At 41.6% G+C, this 23,042-nt stretch overlaps 1 protein-coding gene across 1 annotated transcript; it reads right to left on the reverse strand.

Annotated features, from left to right (window-relative positions):
* Nucleotides 1–236: 236 nt before the first annotated feature.
* Nucleotides 237–22,815, reverse strand: ipmkb (inositol polyphosphate multikinase b). Its single transcript, XM_079182320.1, has 6 exons — nucleotides 22,519–22,815; nucleotides 17,426–17,511; nucleotides 14,535–14,631; nucleotides 13,426–13,598; nucleotides 8,035–8,116; nucleotides 237–7,551 (listed from the first exon to the last, which is right to left on the reverse strand). Exons 1-6 carry the CDS (start codon nucleotides 22,754–22,756, stop codon nucleotides 6,728–6,730), a joined length of 1,500 nt encoding a protein of 499 aa, XP_079038446.1. The 5' UTR covers nucleotides 22,757–22,815; the 3' UTR covers nucleotides 237–6,727.
* Between the last annotated feature and the right edge of the window lie 227 nt (nucleotides 22,816–23,042).

The following is a 23,042-nucleotide window of genomic DNA, read 5'->3' on the forward strand; positions in this document are numbered from 1 at the left end:
TGTCTGAAATATACCCACATAGTTTCCTCACAGGGTCCCTTATTGTGTTGTGTGTGTTTGTGTGCTAACATCCAACACACTCTGAAGACTAGTGATATATCTGTATATAATGTTACATAGAAAGTGCTCTATAAGAAAGCAGATTAGAGGAGACTTTTGAACAAGTGACAAGACAAAAATATCCACATTACCAAAGGACTCCAGGAATAAGGCAGCTCATCGTCAAACAGTTTGATTCATATTCTTTATTGTTGAAAAAATAATGAGTATCAGGTTTGTAGTTGTAGAGGGACTTTTAACTGTGGAGTTCCTCTCCTTATGTACACTGATGATATTCCCTGTTCTGCTTCAGGCTCATTTGTAGGACATGGTCACTCCAGCATATCAAAATTCAAACACTCTTCAAAGAAAACACAATGAGGAGTTCACTTTCCATCGCGGGGCCGACTGGGTTCAGCTCATAATGATGGCAGCACAACGACACCACGCCACAAGCCCCCATCAACGGCATTCTAACTGTGCATCCACACCTCACCTTCCCCACCAGGCATCACACCAAGACACTTCAGTGAAAAGCGTTGGAAAATGTTTTGAAGTCAAATGTATACGAGAGCGTTTTCTCCCCCGAATGCTGCGTTTGTGTCAAAAGGGAAAGACGGTACGTATGTACACTTACAAAAATGCAGTTCATCTCAGCTTTGCACTGGTTAAAGCAGCTCATTAAAACATCTCTGATAAATGAGGAGATGGATAGTTGTGTGAGTTTATGGTTCTGTGCAGCGTTATAAACCCAACTGACAGCCGAGAGCTCGAACACAAGTGAAGGAAAGTCAGATGGTTGATTGGTCTCCCCCTTCTCTTTTCTTCACTTTGTGTCTTCCTCGACTCCATTAAAGAAGCATACTGCTGGTTTTGCATGTTTCACTGCATTTCCTTTTGGATTTTAATATCGCTGTCCATTTGTTTTCAAAGCATCCCGTCAGCGGTAAGTAGTGATACTAACTGCTTACAAAAGCTCTGCTGGCGTCATGTATGAAAATGCACTCACAGTCACTTTCAATTTGCTGCAGCAAGATATTTACAGTAAGTTTCAAGTCTCTGCAAGATGATTTTCTAAATATACTGAAATGAAGCACGGATGTCAATCTAGTTATTGAAAAGTCTATTTCTCAAGGCAACAAAGTTCAGTAAGTTTTAAGATAATTGGAAGACAATGTCTCAGGGTTTCTTTGAGTTTGTGTAGCATTTAGTTTTACATTGCCGCAACTTTGAATTTTCAATTAATTTAATTTTCTCTAACTTACTTGGAATATGCAGTTTCTCATGATTTCCACACACACATTTTGTCATCAGTAACACAATGCCAAGCTTGATCTCTCAAGACATGTACGGAGAGACTCAACCGAAGTTCTCCAAACGATGCAACAAAAAGGATTTGTGAGGAATTTAAAAGCAAATATAAATGCAGGAAAAGACAATGTTTGTGAACAATCATTTGCTGTAAAGAACCTAGAGCACCGTGAGGTGTACTTTGAAAACGTCTGGCAGGAAAGAACAGTCCTCATGACCGCATCATGTGACTAAAGGTGTGAAACACAGCAAAACACCTTTATGGCCCTTTAATGGAGGGAGACATTTGTAAAACACGTCTGCATGAAAAATAATATGACAAATAAAAGTCCTTTAGTCAAAGAACATAAATGATGTTGAAACACAGTGGACATGAAAATGAATGAGTGCACAGTGTAACTGATCTATGTGACGCTGAGGAAAAGTAAAGGTGCATGCTGGGACATTCTGAGGCAGACGAGGTGGGCAGAGCTCCCCTTCACTTTGTTTCCGTTTGGTTTTAAGTGTTGCATTTAAAAGTGTTGATGCACGTTTGAACCCACTGACTCTACGTGATGATTTGTTCTTTTCTTTGACCTTCTAAGCAGACGGTGTCTGTTCACTGTGCTCTGACAATCCATCACAGTGAGCTTGGACTGTACCACTGAAATGATGACAAACCTTTGCAGTGCTACATCATAATCAATTCACTAATGTATCATTCACAAAAAGGATTTGTATTTAACTGATGGATTATAAAACTGAAAATTGTAAAAATCACAATGAAAACAAAGGAATGATCGTTTTTAAAAGATGAATGACGGACTGACCATAACACATTTCCAGTTTTCATGTCATTAATGTATTTTACAGACTGATGAACACTGAGCAGAAGCAGGAGCACCGATTGGTCAGATTCCTGCTGACACAGAACAAACAGACCAATCAGAGCTCTTGTGCTCCGAGCTTCATGTGAGAGTGAGTATGACGGGCAGACAAACAAATAAATGGCTTTACACATATCAAATGTAAAAATCCTTTAAAAAGAATGTTGCAAAGTCATTTTATTACATTTAAAGACAGAATAAAGGGAGCAGAATTCAGAATCATTTCAAAGCAAATGTAATTAATCTGTTTTGTTATATTATTTTCAGTTGATATTAGATTTATTACACACTGTAAAAGCCTTTAATGGTACACTCCAGGCTCCACGGTGAACACAGGGCTGCTTGTATGTTGGTGGTGTTACTGCTGTGTGGTAAATCAGGGATTTGGGCTTTTTCTAATCAGTCTGCATTTAAAACAGCCTGTACAACTGTAAAAGGCAGACATAATGTGGAATGGAAAAACATTATGAGCAACAGAACACACTATGTTCTGCTTCAGCTGCAGCGTAAAGGATGCAATAAAAACCCTTCTGTGGTCCTTTAAACAGAATATTGTGTCTAATGTGAGGCTCTGCCCACCTGTCTCAGTGACAGTCGTGGGTCTTTGCACTGATGGAAGTCAATGGTCGCATCACCATGACTCATTAAACCCATTCCATCAACAATGCCCTGTATATAAATGCATGATATGGTTTTTTTGTTGGTTAGCCATGACACAACAGGCTAGTAACACAGAGATCCACAAAGCTGCCGGAATGATCAATAATCAATATTCAAAACACGGAGACGACATGGAGACGTTGACAAAAATAAGGCAGTGATTAAAAAAAAAAGAAAAAAGAAAAACTCCTGTAAACATCCTGTTAAAAACACCTCAACTTTCACATTAATTATTCCAAACAAAAGATCAGTTTTATGAAGAAAAGAAACTAAAATTTCTATTTTGATTCTGATTAAAATCATAATACAATTTAATAGAGTTAATTTATAAAAGATCAGGATTATCATATTGTTCATTAGATTCATATATTACAAGCTACATGGACTGAAGAGACCGGTGCATATCATTGGTTAAAACTCTCACTGGGTTGTGGCGTCCTGGAGCGGTGACATTGTAAAGCAGCTCCGGTGTTAGTGCAGAGAGAGTCAACGGCTGAGCCTGTCTGGAGGACCAGGAGACTACGAGTCGCAGCAGATGATGGTGGACTCTCTGAAAGGTGATGGGCTGTAGGGTTTGGTGGGTCTAACAGTGTGGTTGCAGATTGAACTAAATGCCGAGTGCAACTGTGCTAATATATCCACTGAAATGCTACGTGCTGGCCCTTTAAGGTGAGTAATCAAATGATTGAAAAGTCTGTCTTATGTACCTTAGTGTGTAAAGAAAGTAGCGGTGGACTAATATACAGACTGCGGCTGAGGATCTTTAGTGGTGTCCATATGTAAGACATGGACTCCACTATTAGTCCAGTAGTTTTAGTGGTGCTCATCACCATGTTAGGACTCTTTGGATAGAAATACATTGGTGACTTGACCTGGAATGAATCAACAGAGGACAGTGAGACTGAACTTTCATACTGGAACCAGGTGTTTTTCATCATGGAGTCATTTCTGGTCGAACCCAGGATACGCACTTCAATCAATATTTGTACAACTAAACAGAGTTTGAGATTGAACATCCATTCTAAAAAAATTAAATAAAAATAAAGAAATCTCATCCCCAGGTTGGCTTACTCGTCTTTTTCCAGAGCTTTCAGCCGTATCTTGTGGCCTTCAACTGCTGATGAAACAATCAGCTAATGAAGGCCATGAGATGCGTCTGAAAGCTCCAGGAGAGCAGACCTTCTGATATTAGTTTTTTTTGTCAAATAAGCTCAATTTGTTTCCTGGAGAAAACGAGACAACGAAGGCATGATTGCAAGAAAACACTGGAGGAAATATAAAAATATTGTAGCGACCATGAGTCCACCTCAGCTAAATGAAGATCACTGGTTTCAATGGAAAGCTTTGGTCTAAATACAGTCTCAATAAACCTTTGACATATCTGGTATGAAAATATTACAACGGTCAAATGCATGCAGAATATCTACAGCATCAGCCGAAATAGTCGACTCTACCGAATTTGAAACAAAAAAAGCAACAGAACTCAGTTAAGCTGTTGTCTCGAGCTGAGATTAGTGTAAAAGGGACAACCAGGACTCTGACATCTCTGACCTTCAGACCCCTTCAGACCCAACAACAACAACTCAACATGAAACCATTCAGTCGCTGTCTCTCTCTCCCTCTCCCTCTCTCTCTCCCTCTCCCTGTCTGTCTGCCTCTCTGGTGAGTCGGTCGACTCGCGTTAAAGCAGCACGTTTCTTCTTTTCTACAATCTTAAAATCCTTAGGGAAGTCACGCCATACGATCATGTTGACCAATCACAGCAAATCATGTATCATAAAGTACTATGGTTGATTTTCCTATTCATGCCCAGTTATAACTACTTCATTACATTATAATAACTTAAAACGAGCTCATGGCTAATGCTAGAGTAAGGGTACTAACCCACGAGCAATGTTACCTTTTGATGATAGTAAAGTTTTTCAAAAAATAAAAAACAAAGAAAGATACAAGGTCTGACACCAGCATTGTATAATGGTATTCCGAAAAAAATATATCCGGAATAAACACAGCAAGGAGCACGGGGGGGGGGGGACATGAACACATGTACAACAATAAAACCATGGAAGGTGATTGTAAGGTTAACATGATGATGAGATAAGGACAATCATGAGATTAAAGACTTTATAAAACAATCATTTAGAAGTGAACCACCAGACAGCATGAGGATCGTCTCGCTGAGAGGATAGTAGTAGTAGTAGTAGTAGTAGTAGTAGTAGTATTACGCATTTTCTCTTACAGTAAATTCACCTGAGTTAGATACCTGAAGACAGCGTTTAAACAGAAACACTAAATGAGGACCCGACTTAAACAGAAACGCTCTCCAGACTTCTTGTTCGACCCGATGCTCAGCGACTCTGAGGGGCCGGCTCTGAACCCTCGTTGCCTGTTGGTTCCAGAGGAGACCAATGGAAAGCCCGGCAGTGTTTCTAATCTGACTGTGTGCTACAGCATGGACCAAATCCAGCTAGAAACATGTTTGGAGTGCTGTGTTCTAAAAGTTACAGCAGAGTGGAACGTTTTCTCGGCAGATCCAACAGTACACCTCATCTTAATGCTGGAAAACCCGTTCTCAGCCCTTCACTTTCAAAACCAGCAGATCACCCAAAACCGTAGTCCTGTGAGTGATATCATTTTTTCCTAGTGTGGCGAGAGAATGACCTGCCCTACCCCGACATTAAACCTAATCAACACAACAAATCAAGAACTAGCCAATCAGAGGCGGAGTAGGGCAGGTCATGTCTTCGTACCCTTTGGCACCGTCACAAAAATTCAAGGATCAACCATTAAAGAATTCCTGTGGAATCCCGTGGACCCAATCCTAACACACAGAGCAGGTCACCATGACAACTCCATCCACTGACCAATCCCCTTTGAGCAGGACAATGGCAGCCGATCCACAGGAGCCAAGTGTTTTTGATGGATTGTATGAGCCATATAAAGCCCGATCCAGTTCTCATTAATATGCTGACGAAGCGCTCCTGTGGCTGCAGGGACAAACGCACCAAACACTCAGCTTTGCATGTCAAGTTAATCACCGTGACAACTGAAGCAAACTCCACTAATGATGTCAAATGTTACAGTTGGGATTGTTTTGCCAAAAAGGTGATATAGATCAAATCACAGTACAAGTGATCTTATTCTTACTGTAATCTTACTGCTATATATAGTAAATTACCCAGAAAGTGACAAACTATTGGAATTACATCACAGAAAAATCTAAGTACTGTACTTTATCACATTGATGCAGAACTCATGTCAGTGGATATTGCCATATAACAGTGCAGTGTTGATTTGTTCAACCAGAGACATTAAGGAACAGCTGCTACACACCCTCCGGCTCCCCATAGATATGTTCATATCGCCCAGCCACAGACCTAATTTGAGGTGTAGTGATATGCGTTTTTTACAGAAAACAACCAGCTTTTTCCAGTAGCTATGATAAAAAAAAATATGTTTGTCAAAGCCTATTTTCTATGGATGCATTTCGAATGCCCACTAAAGGCAAAGTCACATGACATTGTAGAGCTTGCTAGAGCATCAGTAAAGACGTTGTGTTTAAGTACAGGGTCGCAATGCCTTCATGGATTGATTAGTGCATGTAGTGCTGCTGATCACGGGGAAAAACTGTCAACAACTGACAGACACAAACACAAACACACAGAGGACCGATGGATCGCCACAAACAGGTGAGATGATGATGACGATGGCTCTGTTTTTAAAATTCACTCTTTTGATTCTTCCCTCCCTCCTCTGAAGGCGTCTGTCTTTTGAGGAGAGAGGAAGGTTGGCAGAAGGGAGACAGTGGTTCACTGAGCAGGTCACGAGGTCTAGAGGAGGGGGGGTGGGCTCTAGGCGGCGTCACAGAGGATCTGCTCTAGCACTGTCAGCAGGTGTTTGAGGCCGTAGATGTAGCCGTGATCGTGGCTCTCGCTCGGGAAAACGTGGGCAAAGTCGATCATCCTGACCTCCACCTCCGTGTCTCCACCGCTTCCATCTGTTGCATCGCCTCCCCGTCCTTTCAGCTCCTCCTCCTCCTCTCTCCTCCTCTCTCCTCTGTCCTCCCTCCCTCCGTCCTCGTCCTTCCCTTCCAGTTGTGATTTGTTTCCGTTTCCGTTTGGCGGTTGTCTGGACTCTACAGTTCGTTTCCACGCAGAGTTGTCTTCTTCGCACAGCGCTGAGATGTTGTCTCCAGGGACCGGGCTCGCCTTCGTCTCCACAGCATCGTCGTCTCTACCGTTGCCACGGAGATGACCCCTGGCACATTGGTGGTGGCCACCTTTCCTGTGGTTGGTGTAAATGGTGGCCAGGCTGCAGTCCCAGGGCGCCGGCACCTGAATGTTGTTGTTGTTATACTCCACTTCCACTTCCTCTTCCTGCCTCGCCCCTTCTGGTCTCGCTTTCCCCTCCCCGCCCCGACCGATGTCGCTCGCCGATGACAACGTGGCAGTTTTTCCTGCAGTCGGGCTGATGGACGGGGTGCTGAGAAGGGACGAAAGGGAGGATGAGGAGGAGGAGGAGGGGAGCCCCTCGTAGACGAAGAGAAGGGAGCTGGCGTAGAAGACCAGCTGCTGCTGCGACTCAAACCAGCGGAGGATACACTGTACTCTGTGGATGCTGGCTGACACGGCATCCTTCCTCAGACTAACACCATTATGGAAGAAATTAGCCAGGCCTGGAGGAGAGGAAAAAGGAGACAGGAGAGGAGACAAGAGAAAATGGAAGAGTAGAGGAGAGGAGGAAAGGTAAGAGTACAGGAGAAGAGTTTAGGGAGAGGAGAGGAACGGTAGATGAAAGGAGAGGAAAGAGACCAAGAGAGGAAAAAGGAGATGTAAGGAAAGGAGAGTAAAGGAAAGGAAACAAGAGGAGAGAAAAGAGGGAAGGAAACAAGAGGAGGAAAGATGAAAGGGAAGAGGAGAGGTGGTAGGAGAAAATGTAAGAGGAGAGGAGAGTTACATATACTTAAATTATTCGGAGAAGTTCCTCCTACACTTTATTGCCAGTGGTGATAGATCACTTATTAAATCTCATCACACACACACACACACACACACACACACACACACACACACACACACACACACACACACACACACACACACACACACACACACACACACACACACACACACACACACACACACACACACACACACACCGTCTTTAATGGAGTCTTGAACCAGTCCCCTCCCGTAGTGCTGGTCGTAGGAGTCAAACGTGTCACTGCACATCTTATACACCTGAAATAGAAGAAGACAAACAACATGGCACAAAATGCTAATGAAGCTTTTTATATTTACATATGTGTGTCGTATTGTGTGGAACAGCTCCTATTGCTCACAGCTCAGTCTTATTCTCTCAACTCACAACACACAGTGACAGATGTGTGGAGATGCATGCTGACCACCACTGAAGTGCTGCTTCTCTCTAACTGAGGAAACACTGACTCCATCTAATGGTCCATAGCTGCAGTCACACCTGCCTCCACCGCTGACAGGACAATGTGTTTTAGACCCTTAGTGTAGCTATATTTAGAGTATTGTTTGAATGGTTCACCTTGTATCCACCTATGCACTGGTCAAAGCCACCAGACTCCATTGAAATTAACTGAAATTTGACCTCGCAGGACACAGGAGTTGCTGGTCCACCGCTGCCTCAATAGGTGAGCTTGTTTGTGTTATTGTGTGACTTTGGTGAACTAACCCTTCCAAACACAGCTGGAGCATAGAAACCGTGTGAACCATAGACTGTGAATTAGTTTTGTCCTTTAGGACCAATCTGCAGAAGTGCAGCTTCCTGTCAGTTAGCTGGATCATGCGCCAATCAGATTATTGAAAATGATCTGCACCATAATTTTCCTATTCCAATCCATGAACTAATAAACAACCAAATAAAAGTGTGTATACTAAAAGAACCAATCCCAATGTGGATAAAGGAGAACCTCACCAGTCCCAGGAGGAAGGGTTCCCAGCACACATGTACGTTCAATCACATGTTCATGACAACCAGTCATATGAATGCTCATCACGGTTTCAACTACTACCAGTCTGCCTTTATTTCAAAACAAGTCTGCACTATCATTCAATATAACTCCATCCAAGATTAACAAATCAGAATGTCTTCACAGAGCCAAATTAGCTTTAGATGAGAATGAACAAGATCCTTTTAGTTGGACAATAGCATGCTGGGTAATATAAAAGCCACAACTTTATTACAGGGTGGCACGTCTCTGGTGCGTGCTTGAGAGAGAAGGAAACGCTTCACGGGAAGATTCTCCGCTCGGCAGTAAACACTTAATCACCTCTTTTTATCTTTTCCATTCAATCTTCCTCTGACTCTCCTCCTCCCAAACTATCACTCCATCAGGGAGGTCATTACCACCAATTAGTCTCCTCTCTAAACACACAGTATGGGAACGTACTCAAAGCACCACTCCTTGTTCTAGGGCGTAGTTTAGCCCAAATTTACTGATTTATCTCTGTTCTTTGACCATCTGATGACAGCTTGGACCTCTGAGCCCATTTTAACACACAACTTCATTCATACCCACAAAATACATTTCTAAATCCATTAAAACTACCTTTCAAAGACACCTAATACTGTGTGTCAGGATGAATGTATACAACGTTCAATCTTGTATACAAAGTACAATCTTGAGATACTTCTACTTTAAATTACTTCATAGAGATTTGAAAAGCACACATTTAATATGGTTTATGAATCCAACTTTTTCATTTCTAAGAAGACTTCTATCTTTCTTCAACAGTACACTTGCCTCATAGTGCTACTGCACTTTTAGTCAAGTAACAAGTTAAATGTAGTACCTTTGTACTATTTGTACCTTGTGGCGTTACTGGTTTTCATTAAAGTGGCGCTGGCTTGTCTTTTGGGCACCGGGGGGGAAGCTGAACAAACTGACATGTTATCATGATGATAACATGACGAAAGTATCCAACGGTCTGCTGTTTGGTGCTGAGCAGCTAGTCTACAGTGGGTTTATACCATAGACTATCAGAAGAGGACGTCGTCATGGTGACATCATCCATTGGTTTGTGGACTGCCGTTTTGAAGCCTTGAGTTTGGCGGTTTGGCCGTCGCCATCTTGGCTTTTTTGAAACCAGTGAACAGAAGTTATATTCCATCTCTGGACTGAGGAGGAGTGACGTAGAGACGCGTATACAGCTCTGGTAGCGACCTGTCAATCACTGTGTAGCCCCGCCCTAAAGCATCCCCTGCTTTATGGTCTGTTTGACTCTAAATGGACCATCATTTACTAAATGAACATCCTGCTGTATTGAAGAAGACTTGAAACTAGAGATTGAGACCATAAACTCATGTTTACAATGTTTACTGAGGTAATGAATCAAGAGAGAAGTAGAGTCATTTTCTCATAGACTTCTATACAACCAGACGTCTTTTTGAAACATAAATAATCATCTGATCTATTGTTCATCAAACATGAAGTCGACGTCCTGTACAGGAATCCATAGAGATCATATGAGCAAACGTCAGCGCGCTGCGGTGTACAAAGGGTGGAGACATACAGCCATAACGCTGACGTGGTTTACACTGAGGATCAGGTCAAACCATCAATAGGCGGGTTCTTACTCAAGTACACAAAGAGTTGCAGTTAGTAATAAATTACACATTTCATTAGCTGAATACCAGCCACTCTCACCCGTACCTTCATCCGTTACCCTCCATCTTATGTAAGGTCATGGTGATAAATGTGGATATTTATTATATCTATTTATGGACCCACCCAATGGCTTCCATTAACAACTTTGACAACTTATTTGTTATGTATTTTTTTCGGCCGTGCCTTTGAAATTCAAAAGTTCAGTTTGCTTTTTCAAGTACCCCATTGTCAATCTGAGAATGAAAGGAAAACATGTTCAGTATAAATATGTCAGGGTAAAGTTGTGGTGTACACTGAATATTAAAATATGTGTCATTTTGTACTGATTAGAGATAAAACAGAGTTTATTGTGTGCACTTCAGATTAGTTTAGATAAAGGAGTCTCTTGGTCGGAGCACAGCAGCTCAGCTGAACATAGTGAAATGTCAAATGTGTTAAAGCCGAACAAACAAACATAAGTAGAGGAAGAACACCGTTTGCAATAATGAATAATTAGTGAATATATATATATATATTGGGATTTTTATGAAATTACAGACATGAAATAAGCATTGCCATCCAAATAAAAGCTGAGTGTGACTGAGTGATTTCAACTGAATGTCGTCAGTCTAAAAGTCTTTAATAGCAACGTGCAGGAGAACAGAATGCAAATGAAGGACTAGTACACGAAATGATTTACTGGCCAAGTATAATAACACGTTTAAAAGAGGTGAAAGGTTCAACCAATACTTTTCATAAATAGGGTTCTGCCCAACTTCAGCCAAACTTTAAATTCTTATTTAAAGCTTATATTCGTAGGTCCAGTAAATTTGATCTTAATAGCAAAATATTACAACTCACACATTTGCCTCAAGGAGCTTTACAATGTTAACACCTGTCTCTTTAAAGATCCTCTTATTATACTGGCAGGCTATGGGATGCTACGTTGTGCCTATGAGAAGTTTGACTTGCTATATTTTATGAAATGATAGAAATAGTTTTGTTCAAACGTGTGTTCATAGTCAGCATAAAGAGAAAGTATCTATGGAAACTGTAGTATCAGTCTGATGTCAAACAACGCCCAGTGTTCCACATCAATATGAACACAGCATTAACGTCGTAGAAATTCTAAATATAGACAGAAACCCTTCAGTGGGAGGCTTCGTTTGCTTCCTGATGATGATGATGATGCTGTCAGTAAGTTGTAATGGAAACTGATGGAAGCGATAAAGGTTTCTCTATCCGACTCTTCATGAGGCGTGTTTACTGCTGCACTGTCTACAGAGATTCAACAAACAGATGAATAGCAGCTATTTACATGGTCCACTGTGTGTGTGTGTGTGTGTGTGTGTGTGTGTGTGTGTGTGTGTGTGTGTGTGTGTGTGTGTGTGTGTGTGTGTGTGTGTGTGTGTGTGTGTGTATTATGGGCTGTACCGCTCAGTCAACAACGTCAACATATTTCACATAGTTAATCATTGACCTGCTTCAGGAGGTTCAACAGCCCCTTATGTTGTTCATCACGCCGCGTATGAAAGGTGTTATCAGTTACTAGATATGTAGAAAGCTATGAAAGCTTTGCTTTTATTTAAAGATTTGGGTTATTAGTATATATATTTATCTACACTGCTGCAGTGTTTGTTAAATGTATTTTGTTTACTTCCTGTCTGGTAGAGTAGTACATTGTTTTGCACATCTGTGCAACAAGTGTTGACATTTACTGTATGGAGCTTAAAAGTGATCGGAGTACAAGCAAATTAATACAATTAAGCTTACATTTATTTAGTGTGATTAGTTTTCACATACTTCTATTTATTTATTTTTAAACTGTTTTTTTCATGAGTACTTAACAAATAAAGGCATTCGACCAATCACGTTGTGCGGAACGGACACATACTCCCAACCAAGACGGAAACCTTTATTACTCCTTTCAACCTTCAAGGCGAACAGACCAGATCTACTCCTTCTGTTCTTACCTTCCAAAATAAAAGCCTTGGACATACACATTGCATAACTCTTTACCAGAGGGAACTCATGTGTCCAAGTGTCCCTGAGCAAGACACTGAACCCCTAACTGCTACCCGCGCACTTCTCAGCAGCCCACTGCTCCCTAGGGATGGGTCAAATGCAGAGCTCAAATTTCGTGTATGTGTATATGTACATGACAATAAAAAGACATTATCTATTATCTATTAAATTCCCTCAAAGCAACAGTTTACCTCAGACAGCCTTCCAGACGCTGCTCTGGACCCTGTGCCTGTATGAGTCCATTCAAACCTTTATAGAAAAGTGTTGCCACTGTCTCAAATCTGCATCGCTGCCGGTGTGATGAAAAATATTTGCAGGACAGAATTTTTGCATTATCATGTTGTTTATTCGTCACGTCTTCAGTGTGTAAAGGCCTCCTGACGGCAGCGGTTGCAACATACACATCTAAACTTTAAAACGACCTTTTAGAAGCCAACGTACACGGATGCAGTGTGACAGATGTCCCTGATCAGTAGTTCTAGGGTTTTGTCACCAGTTTTGGATTAATATATTCTTGTCATTCTCTGGCTGCTAAAGAATGCACACAGAGCTTCAAATTCAGTTGTAATAATTAATTAATATAAAATAATAATAATTAATACAGAGACCCCAAAGCACCATTCAAGGTAGTTCTCCATTGAACTACCATGAATAGTGAAAAATAATAATATTTGATTACATTTTAACTTCTCAAAGATGGAAAGAACAGTGCATATGTGTGCCTTTCATCCCATTTGCACTTGCATTACTGCAATAGCAGCTCTTAGTTGTTGTTCGGATCAGTTCTAGTGGAGTGCCAGTACACCAGTTTCAAACTAAAAGGAAACAAAGATGCGATTTGAACCCCACTCAGAGACCATTCCATTGATGGATTAGAGATCCCCCACACCAGCAGGTCAAACTCACCCTCATGCCGAGGACCAGGAAGCCTATCTCCTCCATCAGTGGGTATTTCCTGATCTGCTGCTCCCGCTTCTCCTGCGAGGCGAACGGATCGTAGCTCCGCTGGCCCAGCTTCACGTCCATGATGCACGGCTTGACGAAGCGCCGGGTCACGTCCTCCAGCTTCAGGTACAGGTCTGAAAACAGATGTATGGAGGCAATGCTAGCTTGTTCATAGGAGACTGATGTTGGCCTTTTGAAAAAAGAATGTTGTTCATGACATGTTTATTATGTGACTTCTTTGACTGTTGACTGCATGACATTATATTAGAAGAGGAAGAATTTAGAAGAATTAACAGCTCATGGTATTCGACTTTCATAGCTGGAATTGTACCAGTACCATCTTTCCTTAGAGTGAGTTTGAAGTTATTTTTCACTCTTCATGCGTTCTACAAATGTCCAGCTAGGTGAGCGATCAGAGCCCCTGTGCAAGCCCTTGTGGTGCAGAAAAGATTGCGGTTTAGGTTCAAATAAGTATGTTTGTTATTCAAATAAGTTGACTGTTGGTTCACAAGCGACACAAACAGCGGTCTCCTGGGTGAAAGTCCTGTGTATGTTTGACCCCGCCATCCACCCAGACTTCTTCCAACACAGACTATGTCGCTCTTCATACCACGTGACCTGACTTGCTAGGAGGCAGCCCAGCATGTCTGGGCTCACGATGACGTGGGTCGTATATGAATTACAGTGCAATACTTTTCGTAACGCCAAACTGGGTAGGAAGTCGTTTTAGTGTTTCCATTAAATCTGGTGCTACAGTTATCTGATTTGCTCCCACAGAACAAAATTCAACATTGTTTGTTTTGGACAAAATTGGGATTTTTTTCCCCATTTATCAGTATTGACTTTAAAAATCCATATCAGTCAGACTATATACCAGTATCCGATAGAACAAACCGGTTCAGCTGACCTGCATGTATTCTGGACTTGGACTCTAGAAAGAGGTGGACACACACGCACACGCACACACACACACACACACACACACACACACACACACACACACACACACACACACACACACACACACACACACACACACACACACACACACACACACACACACCTCTTACCGTTGGGGCTGTCAGGAGAGGACCAGGTGCCATAGTACTTGGGCAGATTGTTCTGGAGCTGCAGAAGGCATGGATCACAGCAGTCCTCTGCATACACCTAACACACACACACACACACACACACACACACACACATTACCATACTATACAGTACCTACATGTGTATATTTAGTGTAGGGCTACAACTAGTGATTATTTTCATTACTGTATGCTTCACTCAATGAATTGTTGTTTCAAATGTCAGAAGTTACTGAAAAATATCCATCACAAGGAGTTACAATCTATTGCGACACTGGAAGCGATTTAATACTGCGATTTAAAAAAAAAAAAAATGTTCAGAAAGAATGTCATAGTATGAAGAACACACTGCCAGAGGAATCTGCATTTGCCTTTATCTCAGTCCCTGTAACATCCAACATCCCAGCACTTTGAGAGGACACAGCTCTTTGCAAATGAAAGAAAGTTTTGACTGAGTTCATCTTTGCGTGTGAACTATTTGTTTAAAATCAATACAGTTTTTAGAATCGATACATTACCACAAAACATAACATACAAACTTAGAAAATAGAACGTTTTCTTACACCAATAAGCCTTAGTGCATGTTTTGTCTGACCAGCAGTTCTAAACTAAAAATATATTCCATTCATGATATTTTAGTTGAATCACTGAACAAATGAAGGGGGAGGGAGGAAACAGGCTTCGTTCCTCTCACATTGGAGAAGAAAGAACCTTTTATAGAACTGTTTTAGTTAGAATAATGACATAATAATAATGAATCAGGTATCAAAGATCTGCTGATCGACTCATCAATGAGTCATCTTCACTAACCCAGGGTATCTTCAGTAGAACTCCAATGCAATTATTCTTTTCCACCCTAATAAAAACTATTCTGATGGAAAGTGAAACATCTGAATGTATCAGCATGAACATGATGAAAGTTCAGTACAACACACAGTGAAATGTGACCTGTTATACAGTTAGTGGACTCCCAGCCCTGTGGGGATCATTTCAGAGACAGTCGGACATGAAACCATGACTCACTCCTGTTTGTTTGAGAGTTGCTGAGACTGACAGTGCTACTAAGCTCCAAAGCCCCCCCCCCCCCACACCAACACCCACACCCACCCCACACACACACACACCCACACCCACACACACACACCCCCCCCCCCCCACACCAACACCCACACCCCCCCCACACACACACACACCCACACCCACACACCAAAGCATTTACATTTCTCCATGTATTCACATCCATTCAATATATTGACACACTGTCAACAAGGAGATATATTGTGATTTGTATAAATCTGTCTTTAGGAAAACTGAACAGACTGCATTAAATCTTAGTAAAACATTTGTTTATGCAGTCAGAACAGTGGGATCTGCATTCTGCAGTCCGTCCCAATATTTGCATACAAACAATAAATGACATGTCGATACGGTGTTTTTGAGAGCATCGCGATGAAATGTGAAAACATTTGACCATATGCAATGTGATGCTGAACAACGAACTGAGATATCAACTTGAATTGAAATGATTAGTCTATTAGTTGGTTTACAAAAAAATAAATAATGGACAGCTATTTTGAATGTTTTGAAGTAATTCATCAGACAGTAATGCCTTCAATATGAAAGATGCTCTTTGTAAATTATTTTGATTCTGAACTGAACAACTCAAAGAATTTGAAGATGTGCCTCTTCACTATAATATATTTCAAAAAAGAAAACAACAGATTAATCATTAATAAATATAACTGAAGCCGTAATATATAAACCAAAGCGTAGGCAGCAAATGCACAGTGTAGCATTAGGTTATATTTACGCTCACTGGGCCTCATGCAAGAACCACTGGGACCAACAGAGCTGTTCTCTAGGACAACCTGCCGCATTCAATTTCCTCCTATTTTGAATTTCATGACACAAACACAATTTACGAGTGATGTAAAATGAGTCTGCTGCTATCCTATGTTTGTCACTAATGGATTGTATTACTTTGAAGCAATTATGACAACAATCTCTATATAAATTACACTTCATAATAATTATGTTGACATTCTCCTGTCGGACTCTGCATTTAACCCACATCCTAATGTACTTCTATATGCATTCATGTAGACCAACAATATCACCAGTCATTGAAATTGGCTGTTGATGCTGTTGTGTAATACTACAATATTAATATGAGCATCTTAAATCATCTGACCCTCTCCCATTGCAGTCATCCATGGCCTGGCTGTGGGGAGCCGGTTTTCATATGGAACCACTTCCTGTTTATTTCAGTGACAGTACGACGCTCAGGTGACACTAACAGGACTCCTTATTTGTCCCCGTCCTCGTATTTAGAAGGTCCCTTAATTCTGCTGACGCCGTTATGAATGATAAACTTTCTGTTATGCATCTCTGAGAGCAGGACTTCATCATAGGACATATGGGACAGTATGTGTAGACTTGTATGGTATTATTGGGGCGATGATTATGCTAATCTAGAACGCACGCTCATTTATTCACAAGTGGCATTCATCATGTTCCCGCTGGTCGTTTACACGGTTTAGTTGAAGTTAGGAGTGTTTGCTGAATATACAAGGCTCACCTATACTCACAGAAAGTAAAAGAAAGTTAACAGTACGAAAATGTTCTTGCATTAGGTGCATTGTTCTCATCGATACTTTGGACAATGAAGCACTTAGCTTGACTTTTCTATTTGGCGACAGCTCATGCACTAAAGAAATGGTGAATTTTTGCGGGATTTATTCTTAAAAAAATGATTTGTAACACTTTATTCAATATACATAATAAAGCTAGTCAATATATAAACACTTGTTGTCATGTCTATAATGACAGACAAACCATTTTACAGGCGTCGATATTGTTGTAGAGGCTGTTACCATGCTGTAAAACTGCATCTCTCGTGGACCTCTGGGCGGAGGCTGAAGCTGCTTCAGGACTGTTCCGTCTGGATGCTGCAAAATGCCTGCAACAAATACAAAGATGCCACTGAAAAATCAAGTGGTGAAGAATAAGAAGTAACAGCTGACAAGAAGCACCCGATCCTCTGTTTCCAACCCTTGTACTGAAGCACAGTACAATCTATTGGATGTCCGTCAGCAGTGAATCTCTGGAAATGTAAAACACATCGTGCATTCAAACAGAAACACTTGGCTCTGTCCAACTGAAGTTAATGTTCAATGTTGAATCATGAACTCTAACATTTATCAAACACGCAACCTCGACACACAAGCACAGCGAGAAGACGGAGGGAGCACTATGTGGACTAAGAGTAAGAAGAGAAAAGGATGGGGTGATTTCTGAGAGAGGAAGAGAGAGAGCAGCAGGAGGCCTTTAATACAGATCGGTCTCCATGAGCTGTCAATGAGAAACTCATACTCAAACAATCACTCTTTGTTCACAAGTTCAATCAGATTGCTGAGCAGGTAGACAGGAAAGAAATACATGGACTCTGGTATTCAGAAACCCATCGAGGATAGTCTGTGTTAAAGAAGCCCAGTCTTGTACTGTAAGCTACTGGTAGGACCTGGTTAACACACTGGTTGTAGGTCTAGATGACCGTAGGTCACAATTGATGTGCGTCGCATTAGGTACATCATCCACAGACACATTTGTTGAATGAGAGTTTGTTTATTTTCTCGGTGTGGAACAACGTAAAGACAGTCCCGTTCTTTCCACCGACATTAAATGCACCATTTGCTGAAACACTTCAAACTGTTACGTAAAGCGGTCAAAACCCTTTACCCCTCCGGGGTCAAACGCCCGACAACAACGGTGATTTCAGGACCTATATACCTGAGCCCAGGACATTAGTACAGCACCACCCAATGCATACACAGAGAAATACAGTTGTATTTACAACACCATATTTGGCTCTAACAGTCAGCGTTCTCAGGAACATGATTTCTCTCTCTTCCATCATTTAGAGCTCCACGGCATGTGTGGAGTTACCGGTTACACCGGAAAAACAGCCCGACGCAATCCAGGAGGAGCGGTTTGACTGACGGATACACTAATGCTGTGGTTTACCGCACGGCAAAAGGAACTGCACTGAGGTTTAGAATACTACGACACTCTGCAGCTGTGGAGAGTCACTGGGGCGATGACATTGTGTTGCTGCCAAAGTTGAGCGGAATCAACTTTTCTTTTTTCTTGCCAGACAACTTACAACAGGTAAAATAAGTATTGAACACGTCACCATTTTTCTCAGTAAATATATTTCTAAAAGGTGCTATTGACATGAAATGTTCACCAGATGTCGGTAACAACCCAAGTAATCCATACATTCAAAGAAAACCAAACAAATAAGTAATAAAAATGGAATGACACAGGGAAAAAGTATTGAACAGGCTTCAAGACAGCTTCAAGACGCCTCCTGTATGGAGAAACTAGTCGCATGCATTGCTCAGGTGTGGTTTTGGCCCATTCTTCCACACAGTCTTCAAATCTTGAAGGTTCCGTGGGCCTCTTCTATGAACTATGATCTTTAGTTCTTTCCATAGATTGTATATTGGATTCAAGTCAGGTGATTGGGCCATTCTAGCAGCTTTATTTTCTTTCTCTGAAACCAATTGAGAGTTTCCTTGGCTGTGTGTTTGGATCATTGTCTTGCTGAAATGTCCACCCTCGTTTCATCTTCATCATCCTGGTAGATGGCAGCATGTTGAAGCTTGTTTAAAGGTTGCTGCACAACATTTAGACGAGCCTGTGAAATACTGGGAAAATGTAGTCTGGTCAGATGATGGATGCCATAATACACACCATGTTTGGAGGTCAAATGGCACTGCACATCATCCCAAAAACACCAAACCAACAGTGAAGTTTGGAGGTGGGAACATCATGGTGTGGGGCTGTTTTTCAGCATACGGCACTGGCAAACTTCATATAATTGAAGGACAGATGAATGGAAAAATGTACAGATGATTTCTGAATCATCGAGTTGTAGTGCCCAATGACCGTTTCAGTTGCTTCTCTGCCCTGATATATCCATCAAATAACAAGATGCCTCATTCTGAAAGGACTGGTACTGGTTCTCTACCTCCTAACAGTCGTGAAGACAGTTGTAGCTTCGTGCAGGTTAAAGTGTTCTAAAGACCTGCCCCGCCTTCCACATGAACAATCACCATGCAGCAGCTCACAGGTGAGGACTAATGAGTCACACAGCAGACTTTCACCTTTGCCTTCTGCCTTGCATCAGAGCCTGTAACTTCATTATGACCTAACTACACACATACCAACAGAGACGTTATGGGGAGGAACAAAAAGGTTAGGGGGGAGTAAGCAGGATCATTTTCAGTCAGCAACGGTACAAGCTGAACAGGATTCCACTGCTTGTTCTGAAACTGTCCTGGAGACTTTAGGGAACTGCTGGCTCAGTCTCAATACTGTGTCTATTCCACTTTTCCCAGCCTGTTAGTTTGCCTCGTTATGTTAATGATTGTTCACTGCCCATCCCAAGGATCATACTGTCAAACACACTGTATCATTGCTTCACTAAAGGCCTCTTTCTCCTTGCATTGGTGGTGGAAGGACGAAATATTCTACAGAGTATATTAAAGAGAAAAACCACCAATGTAACCAGAGAAATGGGCAACCACTTTTTAACATGTAAAAAAATAAGGGCTGCAAACAGCCAAATGTGCACCTAAAAATAAAAACATTTTCATTAATTGTTGTAATAATTGTAAATATTTCAGTTACAGCCAGAACCGGAACCAGACAACTCTGCACATGCGTCGATGTGTTCACCCGCGTGCACACAAGTATCTGTTTAATGGTAACACTGCTGATTTTGGGGTGTAAACTTTGACAAACATCACAAACAAAGTGATTGAACTGACAAAGAACCAGATGAAAGTGAAGGACAAAGAAAAAGGACATTTGTCCTGGGAGGCAAAGTGTCCCTCCGACTTTGAGCTGAGATGTCTACATGTCTCATTACTCAAAATATAAGATGGCTAAAAATGGCAAGCGTCATTTCAGTGACAGCAACCAAAAGTCGATGCCTGGTTGCCAGCCTGGCGAATACCTTTTTATGTCATTTTCCATTTGGAATATTTGGGGCATTAAGTGACTAGCAAATAAATGTTATGCAATATAGGTTTAGGGCTAATGATTGTTTTCATTATTGATAATTCAATCAATGATTGTTTGAATTTATCGATTGATTTTTTAGTTTATAGAATGTCACAATGCTGTGAAAAATCTAAATATATTTAGTGTACAGCCAGGCTTAACAATAAGAAGTGACGGATGGCCTGGGACGGTAAAATGCCTCGTTGGGCTAGTAAATCTAGCAACAAGTGGTAAGAAGGACTTCTACATATCGGCTTTTTCTGGAGCTGAAGACGGTGGAAGCTGAGGAGACATCTCACCTCCTTCTGAATAAATAAACGGGACAATTAACTTTTGTCTTTTTTTGTTATTTGATAACGGCTAATAAATACAACAATTTGTATAAGGGAAAGTAAAAATTGACTATGGGCAAACAATAAAAACAGAAAATGGTTAAACTGGAGAAGCTGGAACCAGGAAATGTGTGGAAACTCTTATAATAATAGTAATAATCAGTGTACATTCATTTTCTGTCAATCTACAAATACAATGGTGACAACTAAATAAGAAGAACAGAGTGGTGGAGCTAAACAATCCGGAGGTATTTGGATCCAGGTGACTCTGCTAACGCAGAGTTCCAGGAAGTTCCCCGTGGTGAGGTACACACATTTTACATTTGGGCAAAAGAGAGTTGAGGTATCAAAACTGGTATCGGGAGAGAAAGCGGTTGGATCTGTGCAACCTTCCTTTACTCCTTGGGACCAATATACCACAACGCATATTATAATGGTGAGACATTTCTAATTTTCTGTGAATCATGTAAACAATTAATCAACTTATCACTATAGCTCTAGAAAAGGTGATACATTACTGTGCTCCATTTGTGTTCACACTGACTTATTACCCACAGAGGAAAATCATGCAGCATTTAACTGAACCTGATGCATTGATGTATGGTCCCTGGTGTCACAGGGAGCTCATGAAGTTATAACTGATTATCAGCATTACTAGTTGAGACTGAAACTGGAGCTCATATATCATTAAAAAAAGCGACAGGCAGCAAACTTCTGCTTACAGTCCTGGTGAGTCTGTAATTCAACACAGGGAATGGAAATAAATGTTGAACCACCACACCAAAGAAAACACTGTGTACACTTCATTTAAATGGCTCATGTTAAACAGGAACACTACAGCTAAATAGAAACTAGTGGATAGACAGGTTTGTCCTGGCCGACTGCAGGTCACGGGGCACAGTGAGAATGCCTGCCCCACAACATAAATATGTGTCATTCATCAAGGTTACTGACTGACCCATCTGAGAGCTACTGTGACTACCAGCAGCAGCCCAGTGTAACATCCACGATCCACTCAGCTCAGCACCTCGTCTGATAGCACACAATGGAGGCTTTACTAATGTCAGCTGTCCTGTGTACATGAGTGACAATGTGTGCCAGTGAAGACTAGAGGGAGACCGGGGCGAGGGGATGTCATGGTTACAAATCCACAAATGATCTCAGATCAGATGTAGTGCAGGGAACCACGTGTGAAGTTGTAGTTATAGCTGTACAGTACAGACAGAGTGAGAAAAATAATCTGATTAATTAGTAATACAGGAATCCTAACTTCTAGCTAGGCATGCTGCTTCGCCCTGCATGGAAAAAAATTCACCATGCCAAACTTATATCACAAAATCTCCTCATGTACTGCTCGTGCTGACAGCACTCATACCTGTCTTCCACAAATATCATCTTTCACTTCCGGGCTAATTGATCTCCCCAACTGTTGGTGCGTTATTTGTAGGCCGAATTGTCCGCTGAACCTAAACAATAGTAGCATGTAGGTGGGACAAGCAACATTCAGTAGCCTACCCAGGTCTTAATAATAAAAAAGTTCTAACTGCAGGGAAGTAAGTACTTACCCACTGTATCCACTCCATACTTGTGACCCGCCACCTGATGTGACAGCGGGACGCAGCCGTTCAGATGAGCCGGGCTTTGTGGCCCCAGTGGCCGCTGACCGCACGTCTCCTTCGCGGGGTGCCCGCCGGAGAGCCGCGGGGTCAGGCTGACCCCAACAGCGCCTGAACTGGGGGTCAGCTCCAGTCTTCCGAGAGCTAGAGAGGATTCCATCATCACTTGACGATGACTTGTTGACATTTGCAAAATATATATATATATATAAAAACTGTGTGTGTGTGTGGGGGGGGGGGGGGGGGGGGGGGGGGGCAAGAAGTCTTTGTCCAAGAAAAATATAAAATAAAAAAGTCAACGATATGACTATCGATTCACATACTGTTATTACGTAAGCACACAATACAGTCCCGCACACAAATTGTTAGGACGTGAGGTTGAGAAGTCCTCATGGAAATGGTCCAGTCCAGACGAAACCAGCACAGCAGCTTCGGTCGTGTTCGCCGTTTTCGACCGCCAACAACAACCACAC

This window comes from Pholis gunnellus (assembly GCF_910591455.1).
Source record: "Pholis gunnellus genome assembly, chromosome: 21".
NCBI classification, from domain to species: domain Eukaryota; kingdom Metazoa; phylum Chordata; class Actinopteri; order Perciformes; family Pholidae; genus Pholis; species Pholis gunnellus.

Bases quoted from the DNA above. Each gene is read 5' to 3' on its own strand.
- ipmkb (XM_079182320.1), bottom strand. From the start codon at position 22,756: ATGTCAACAAGTCATCGTCAAGTGATGATGGAATCCTCTCTAGCTCTC. The intron at 17,512-22,518 runs GTAAGTACTTAC...TATTTGTTGCAG, and splicing joins GTATGGAGTGGATACAGTGG to GCATTTTGCAGCATCCAGAC. The intron at 13,599-14,534 runs GTAAGAGGTGTG...ATCTGTTTTCAG, and splicing joins CTCTCCTGACAGCCCCAACG to ACCTGTACCTGAAGCTGGAG.